This window comes from Sinocyclocheilus rhinocerous, unplaced genomic scaffold (assembly GCF_001515625.1).
Source record: "Sinocyclocheilus rhinocerous isolate Xijiao unplaced genomic scaffold, SAMN03320098_v1.1 scaffold3446, whole genome shotgun sequence".
In the NCBI taxonomy this organism is placed as follows: domain Eukaryota; kingdom Metazoa; phylum Chordata; class Actinopteri; order Cypriniformes; family Cyprinidae; genus Sinocyclocheilus; species Sinocyclocheilus rhinocerous.
The window spans coordinates 380,766-390,200 of NW_015666156.1; the positions used below are offsets into that span (position 1 = coordinate 380,766).

Consider the following 9,435-nt stretch of genomic DNA (forward strand, 5'->3'; position numbering starts at 1 on the left):
TTACAAGAGTATCCTACTAATCCAGGGACAGTAATTTAAAATAATAATAATTTAAAGATAATGTAATAATGTTGTGTAGTCTTTAATACTATAGACACAGCCAGTTTTACTCACTGAAAGATTTATTCGTCATACAATTATTACTTCATAATTGTATTCGAGTCTTACACACATGCTATACAGATAATGTAGAGTCGTGCATTAATTTGAGTGGTGACAGATATTATGGGAGTGGCTTGATGGAGAGCAGGAGATGCAGATAACATGATCTTGACCTTAGCCAGATCCTGATTAGCGCGATGATATCATCTTGGATGTGACATTTCATCTCGGATGTAATAAGCGACGTACGAAGAACGGGCCCCTGAACTGGAAGCGACGTGTCCTGTTTTACACAAATTTGTTGTGCATAACCCCCATTAAAGAGACATTTCTCTGTTTCCAAAAGGTGGTTGAAAGCGAAGAAGATGAGGAGGAAGAAGAGGAGGAGGAGGAAGAAGACCAAACCGGAGGAGGAGGAGGGTTCAACGTCATCCCTCCATTCTCAGACAAGGCGACAGTCACTAACCTGGGCTCTGAGGCCGGAAGAGTCCACAGCTCAGCCTCCACCTTCTCCATCCCTCACTTCCTACTCGCGGCCCTACTGCTGATTGCTCTCCGCTGGGGGTAGAAACCCTCGGTCACACACACTCACACACACACACTCTTACACAACACACGCAAACACACTTCCTCCTGAAGTACTCGCTCACATCCAGACTCTATCATTGAGGGATGACAAGAACGACAGATTGGAGGGCGAAACGAGCGGACAACTGTTCTATCCTTCTTTCCTTCTTTCATTCATTCTTTTTCTTTTTCTTGGGAAGAGGGTCTGCTATAGGTATAGCTGCTTGTTCATTAGGGAATCACGTTCTGAATCGGATTCCCCGCCTGAATCATTTGAATCACACAGAAGATTCACGACTCCTCGGACTGACAGTAGTTGACGGTGAACAAATGATTTGGTCTTGCCATCTATTGTATAACGTCAGTGTGCTTCAGAAAAGTGAGTTAAACTAGGAAAGAGTTTGCTTTCCTTGGGTTCGGAAAACCCGCCGTGTTTATTGTCGCTGATCATGTCGTTGTATGAAATGAGACCAAATGTATGTGTGTTTGTAAGTACGTGATTCGCTTGACATCGCTGCTCGCCGACATGAGAGCAAAAAAATTGTCGAGCACGATTTCCAAATCTTCCCGTTTCTCACGCCTCCGTGTCTCTGGAATCAGGCCGCACACCTAATCACACACACACACACACCTCTGCCCTGCAGCGGAGCCGATCGCACAGATGCAAGCGGTTTTCATTTATTGCTCTATCTGCGATGTGCTTTCATTTTTTGACTCAGCACAGACTGTGCATTCTAACCAGGGGCATAAATAAAAAAACACGTTCGCGAACAGGAAAAAACACGAGTAATAAAGCTGAAAATAAAGAAATAAACACACTAAATAAATAAACATACCGCCGCACAGCAGGTGTCGGAGTCCAGTCTGGGTTTAGAACCCGAGGGGAAGAAACACAAAGTCATTTTCCAACCGCCTGTCGCCTGGTACCTCTGCCTGTGCCTGTTGTTTTACTTTAACAGAGATAATGGCTTACATCACAAACTGTTTATCTTGTTGTGTGTTCATGGGGACGAATTACTCGTGATGGGAGCGAAATAGAAAAAAGAGATCAAGGGAAAGAACAGACGGAGACGGGGAGAGACTCAAACCCTCCAGCGAAGAGAAAAAAAACATACAGTCTAGAATCACATGCTTTTTCTGTTTCTTATAAATCTTTTGCTGACACCGATGCTTTTTTCTCAATCTCGTTTCTTTTCCTCGCTCTCGTGCATGTCCGTGGAAGTGAGAGAGAGAACATGGGTGCACTCATACTGAATTCAATCAATCAAGAACTTGCTTCTCAACTGTTGATGGATGTATGTTCAGTAGGTATGTAGTATAAATATGAGATTTGGTTCCTCACAGAAACCTATTCCCCTTGGACCACAAGTGGTAGCCCATTGTAATGCCTGTTCAAAAATGCAATATTGTCATTATATTTTGACTAATTCAATTTTTTTTTAGATTGCAAGTAAAAACTTATTTTACATACCCCCGGTTTCACAGACAAAGCTTAAGCCTAAAGGTAATTCTGAGCTGTTTCAACTGAAAGAAACTTGCACTAACAGATCTTAAAATATGTCAGTGCCTTTGTTTTGTCTCAAGATGCACACCACTGATGTTTTTTTTTTTAAAGGCACGTTTATAAAAACAACTTAAATGTCCTAATCGAACTATTGCCTAATCATGGCTTAACCAAAGCCCTGTCTGTGCAACCAGGCCATAATGTCATTTCTTTACATTTTCAGTTGATAAGAATGTTGTCTGGAAATAATTAAAAACAACTATTTAAATAATATGAATAAACAGGCCATTGAACATCATGTTATTCAAAAGTTTTTAAAAGAAGTCTCTTATGCTCCCTGCAATCATGTTATCAAAAATACATTAAAAACAATATTCTTGTGAAATATTATTACAATTTTAAATAGTTGCTTTATATTTTAATAATTTTTCAAATGTAATTAATTCCTGCGATGTTAAATCTGAATTTTCAGCATCATTACTCCAGTCTTCAGTGTCACATAATCCTTCAGAAATCATTCTAATATGCTGATTTGCTGCTTAACAAACATTTATTATTATTATCAATGTTGAAAACATTTGTGCTGCTTCATATTTTTTATGGAAAATCTTATATACATTTAAAAAAACAAAAACAAAAAAACCCCAGCATTTTTACTGACAAACAAGTAAAAAAAGACTAATTAAAAATGTAAGGCATAATTTTAAAAATGGTCTTCTTTTTCATTTAAAATGTCAAAAAATCCTTGAAACAACAGCATAAGAAAATACAAAATGTAAAAATACAAATGTATTTTGTCTAACTGCACTAGTAGATTTTTAGTTTTAAGTATAAAGGAAGTTAAAACTCTTTAAAAATAAATTGCTTTTAATATCTTTTAATACAATTTGTATAAAAATATTTAATAAAATTATTAAATATTATAAAATATAATAAAAAAATCTTACTGACAACAAACGTTTGAACAGTAATTGCAATTGCTAACTGCAGGGAAGCATGCATATACCGTATTCAGACGCGGCCTCTGTCTACTTCCTTCCAGATGGGTTTTTAGAGCATGAGGGCTACTGAACACATTCGCCTCCCCCCTCCTCCTCCTCCTCCTCTTCTCTAGAAGAAATGAAAGCTTAGCTAAAGTGCTCATATCTCATCTGGCATTCTCAAGAAGCACCTTCGATTACACTGACATGACTTAACAATCAGATTCTGAACTGATCTATTATGCGGAGGAACACAGAAGGGTGCGCTCTGATTGAACAGACGTTGTGCTCCTCAATGTTTTTTCCTCTGTGGCAAGGTCAGCGAGCCACGCTCAATCAGTAGGGTTAATTAAGAGAAGAAACGAGAGCGCCTCTGGATTGATGCGCCTGTCGAAATAGCGGGCAGCCTTTATGATGGCTGTTGTTATTTTTTAATTGTTATCGGGGGCCAGTGTCATCTGCCCAGCCATAACAGAGGGAGGCAGAGAATGAGTGACATCGGAGGAGGAGAGAAAGGGCATGGGTGCCAGTGATTCACATTACAATATTTCAGGAAAAAAAAATAAACAAATAAGCCATGCGTTAAATAAATGCACATTGCAGAAAAGTTTCGGGAGGCACAGACAGAAGAGAAGTGTTAGCTCTGTTCCAAAACCTAGCAAGCTTCCTATTTAGACAGCATTTTAAGGCTGCTGAAATGTAGCAGGATACAGTACCTTGTTTCGGTTCAATTTTAATACACGCTTTCCCAGGATGTGAGTGAACAATGTCGATTATAAATATGTTTAATTAAATACTGTAGGAACTGATAAAATTGTTCAATCTAATTAAAGAATGACTATTTTACCTAATTATTGTGCATATACTGCACAAATTATTTCTTAATGAGTTTTTAATTAGTCTTTTTTAACTTGCTTATCCATAAAAATATTTAAACATCCTTAAAACAAGATAAATTTACTTGAGCAACATAAGATATTAAAACTTAAGTGAATGTATTTTTAATATAGCCTAAGTATTAAAGAGCTTTAAATCATGTGGGAAAAAAAATCTGCTAGTGCTGTAAGACAAAATACTCTTGTATTGTCTGAAAACATATCCGAATATCTAATGCTGTGTTGTTTCTCATAATTTTATCTTATTTCAAGGATTTTTAGATATTTTAACTGGAGCACAAGACAAAATATATATATAATTCTACCAAATTATTGTGTATACTCTGTAAAAAAAAAAAAAAAAACTTCTTAATGAGTTAGTCTGTTTGACTTGTTTGTCAGTAAAAATATTTTAAAATCCTTAAAACAAGATGAATTTACCTGAACAACATTGTACATGAGATATTAAAACTTAAGTGAATGTATTTTTACATGGTTTTTAATATATTAAATAGTTTTAACTAATTTATGCTTAAAAATAAAATATAAATATACACTTCAGTCAAAATACACTTGTATTCCCTAAAAAAATATTCATATTTTTTTGTCATGTTGTTTCTCATGTTATCTTGTTTCAAGGATTTTAAGATATTTTGACTGGAAAACAAGAAATTTTTTTTTAACCCAATTATTGTGCATATACTCTAAAAAATGCTGGGTTGTTTCAACCCAACTTTGGGTCAATTATGGACTGACCCAACTTTTGGGTTAAAAATTTAATGTAAAAATTTAACCCAATGGTTGGGTTAGTCCATATTTGACCCAAAGTTGGGTTGAAACAACACAGCATTTTTTAGAGTGTATGTTGTAAAAAAAAAAATATATGCTTCTTAAGTTTTTAATTAGACTTTTTGACTTGCTGTTCAGTAAAATATATTTAAAAACCCTTAAAATAAATTTACTTGAGCAACACTGGGTAAGATATAAAAATTCTAATGTAATATTATTGAATTTTAAAAAACAAGTAAAAAAAAAAACAAGTGAAAAAAAGCCAGTTTATTAACTAATTTATGCTTAAAAAACAACAAATATATGCCAGTTCAGTAAGACAAAAACACTCCAAATCTCAGAAAATATGTTGTGTTGCTTCTCAAGTAATTTGATCTTGTTTCAAGGATTTTTATATATTTTTAACTGAAAAAGAAGAGAAAAAATACTTTTGTGTATTGGACTTTTATGTGTGTATCATCCTGTTAGCTTTCAACATGCTAACATCAAACTCAAAATATTAGTTCAAGTTTTCATGCTGATAAGTGTAGATTTGGTGCTGGTCAGGCTAGTTCACAAGCACAACTTCACTTATAAAGTTGGTTAAGCAGCATGATCTTGCCTGGTGAAGCTAGCTAAGCCACCTGGGAACGCCCATGTCGTGAACCAGTGTTCAAAACATGCCCAGTTCTGAAACAGAGCTAGAGAGACGGATCCCACACTAAATTAATCATAACAATTTCGCTGTTTGCTTGCGTGTGCCGCATTACAACCAAGACTTGGCCCATACACAGATTTGCTTAAAGGGATAGTTCACCCAAAAATGAAAATTTGATGTTTATCTGCTTAGCCCCAGGGCATCCAAGATGTAGGTGACTTTGTTTCTTCAGTAAAACACAAACAAAGATTTTTAACTCAAACCGTTGCAGTCTGTCAGTCCTATAATGTCAGTGGATGGGAATCATGGCTTTGAGAGTCATAAAACATACACAAACAAAACCAAATGAAACCTTGCGGCTCCTGATGATACATTGATATGAAAAGACACAAAACGATCTGTCTTTTTGTGCAAGAAACTGAACAGTATTTATATCGTTTTTTACCTCTGATTTTCACGCATGGTCTGAACTGTCCTGAGCGCGTTCGCGTCTTCTTCTTCAGCCTGCGCGTGAGGCGTCGTCTTCTTGCTTTACGGCGGAGAAGGCTGTTGAATGCGCTCAGGATGCGCTCAGACAGTTCGGACATTGCAGTGAAAATCAGAGGTAAAAAACGATATAAATACTGTTCAGTTTCTTGCACAGACCGATCGTTTTGTGTCTTTTCACATCAATGTATCATCACGAGCCGCAGGGTTTCATTTGGTTTTGTTTGTGTATGTTTTATGACTCTCAAAGCTGTGATTCCCATCCACTGACATTATAGGACTGACAGACTGCAACAGTTTGAGTTAAAAATCTCAGTTTGTGTTCTACTGAAGAAACAAAGTCACCTACATCTTGGATGCCTTGGGGGTAAGCAGATAAACATCAAATTTTCATTTTTGGGTGAACTATCCCTTTAATATGAGTCTAACATTTCCTCCGCGCCCATCTGTGTCTGTGTACACAAGAGAAACCTGCCACGGCGAATCCTCAGCGCCGAGCGCTAGATTGCAGGGAGCAAGGGACAGGAAGAGAGATAAACTCACAATAAGGGATAAAGGGATGGAGAAAGTGTGGAAGAGAGAGCGAGAGTATGGGTTAGAGAAAAAAGCACCCCGGCGAGAGAGCTGCAAGCGTGCTGGAGAGAGGAAGAGAGGAGTGGGAAGATTGCATGAGAGAGAGAGAGGAGTTTACCCTGTAGGCTCATAGCTTTATTATTATAGTATGCGGACACTGATTTATTTGGCGGCTGCAGGCACCCGCACTGAAACTCATTTCAGTTGTACTGATGTTGATTCGCTCTCTCTCTCTCCTCTATTGTGAGCCCACTGGACTGCGTGCCACTGTTTGTCACCCCACAATGCACCATCAATTGCATGAAAATAATCACCACTGCTAATGTTTTTCTAATGAAGATGCTCAAAATAATCTGTATTTAATCTTCTTTTATGGAGTGCACTTATGTTTTTTTTTTTTCACAGCGCTGTATTTTCACTTTTAATAATGACTTGAATTTCCTTTGTCTTATTTTGCAGTTAATTTTAATGAAACTATCAACACTGAGCACTCTAGTCTTCTTAAGCATTACAGGCCCACATGGAATCCGCGGCCACTGATTTCCGGAGAATTGGAAGGTGTTTGTGTATAAAAACGCAATCGTGTTTGCACATCGCTACTAGCGTAAATTGCTTTCAAACAGGTTGCCTAAACGCTCTGCTATTGGTCGGTAAAACTGAGAGTCCCGCCCCCTAACTTACACCACTAGTTGAAAGAATTCAATCAGGATGCACAAAAAAGAGGAATTTGAATGGATTTTTGTGGCAATTTACAAATTGCTTACGTATAGTTGTCTTTGCATATCCAGCTAAAATAGGAAAGTATTTTAACATTGCAATATAATTAAATCTAATTTGTAGGTGAGTGTCATTCCAACTCCAAATTTAAAGTTGCAGTCACACTTTACACTTTAATCGTGCTAAGGAAGTATATGATTTGGCAGGATAATTGTTTATTCTGCTTATTATTATTAATAATAATAAAACTATTTATTGAACATTGGTCACTTTTATCACAATGCAGTTGTCTGATTTATAAAAGCACTCTTGATTACATACATTGCTTTAATTTATTGCACTGGAAACCACACTTGTATTCTTGTATTGAGATATGAGGTCAATCTGTAATGTTAAATTTACATTTACATGTATTCATTTGCACTGCGAAAATGATTTTCTAAATAAGTACTTTTTGTTTTGTTTTTCAGTAAATATCTAAAAATTCTTAAATCAAGACTATGCAAAATTACATAAGATATAAATATATTTTTCTGAAAAAAAGATCAAAATTCAGTTTTTTAAGCATAAACTCAATTTTGATAAGTATCTCAGAAAACAATACTTCATACCTTAACCAACTTTGCTTCTCAAGTAAACGTATCTTGATTTAAGATATTTTCACTGTAAAAAACATTTGAAATACTGATTAAGAAAATCATTTTTTTGTGGTGTAGCAGACGATTTTATCCAAAGCGACCTACATGTGAGGAATACAAAAACAAGTGAAACAAGAAGCTTTTGGCAAACCAGCTTATCAAACCAAATATGAGCTTTGTACACATCAACAGACGAATCAATGAATCAACAAAGCATCAGGGTTTAATAGAAGTCATTGGTGTAGCTTGACCGCAACTACACAGCATTTTACCATGATTTTACCTCCAATCCAGTGAAGAAACGTGTGCTGATTCTTTCTGGGCCTGATTATTTGCCTCAGTGTTGGCGTTGAATGATGATTGTGTCTATCATAGCCCAGAGTAATGCAGCCGGCCAATCAGAGCTCCCTCATTACTGCACATGCTCACTCATGCTCAACGCTTCATGTGACATTTCATAAATATTAAGGAACTGAAGTGGGGAAAATACTTAAATAGCACACAAGATTAAGTTTTAAATAGTCATTATACTTGAAATACTTGCCATTTGGTGACTGGTTGAGTGGACATGTGGAGTGTGCTGTGGCTCAAGCATGTCTCTCTGTGCCATGTTGGACTTGCCTTTAATAAACCTCCTCCACACAAATACACCTGAACCCTTCCGTGACCACTGCCCTCTGGGTCACTTTTCAGACCTGTTTTACTGTGCCGGTTCTTTCCTCTGCTCATCTTCTGTTTATGTGCCCTGTTTCCTATCAGGTGTAAAAATGAGAATTCACTGTTTGTGTGATCCATGATAATGTACCATCTGAAATAAACGAAAGAAAACAAATCAACCGTGCTTGTCTAGATATCACCTTCTCTGCCTGCGGTAGCTGAAAGACACAGCATGTGTCAGCATGAACATGCAGAAATGAGATTAAATGGAGCTCAAACTGAGACTTTTGCATAAGTCTGCTGCTTCTCAGGTTTTTCGCTTGAGAAAATACCTTCGTAATCTCACATGTGTCTCCACATGAAGTCTGCGATCAAAACATTTCTCATTAAACTCTTTCAATACCAAATCATCTATATTCAAATTATAGCTCTGCACTGTAAAAAATCATTGTGATTTTTAACAGTAAAAGACTGTAAAAATGCTACAGTAAAAACCTGTTAATTGGTTAACAGTAAGTTTTCATACTATATGAAGTGAATAACTGTAATTTTTAAAAGTGCCATACTTTTACTTTAAACATTTGTAAAAGTCGCTTGCGCAAAAAAAACCCCAGTAAAACAGTGATATTGTGAAATATAATTACAAAAAATACAGTAAAAGTGATATTGTGAAATATAATTACAAATTAAAATAACTTTTATATGTTTTAAAATATGAGATAATTGATAATAAATAATTAAATTATTCATTATCAATGTTGAAAACAGTTGTGTTGCTTAATAGTTTTTTGGAAACCATGGTTCAGGATTCTTTGATGAAAATAAAGTTCAAAAGAACAGCATTGATTTTTACATAGAAAGCTTTTGTAACATTATAAATGTCTTAACTGTCACTTTTGATTAATTTAAT

At 36.0% G+C, this 9,435-nt stretch overlaps 1 protein-coding gene across 2 annotated transcripts in view; it reads left to right on the forward strand.

Annotated features, from left to right (window-relative positions):
• Positions 1–688, forward strand: part of LOC107731722 (GDNF family receptor alpha-4-like) — a 26,642-nt gene extending 25,954 nt beyond the window's left edge. For both annotated transcript variants that reach the window (XM_016542871.1, XM_016542873.1), the window contains one exon: positions 449–688. In XM_016542871.1, coding sequence (XP_016398357.1) covers positions 449–670 — 222 coding nt within the window. In that variant the 3' untranslated portion in view covers positions 671–688. The remainder of the gene's footprint in view (positions 1–448) is intronic.
• Positions 689–9,435: the final 8,747 nt, after the last annotated feature.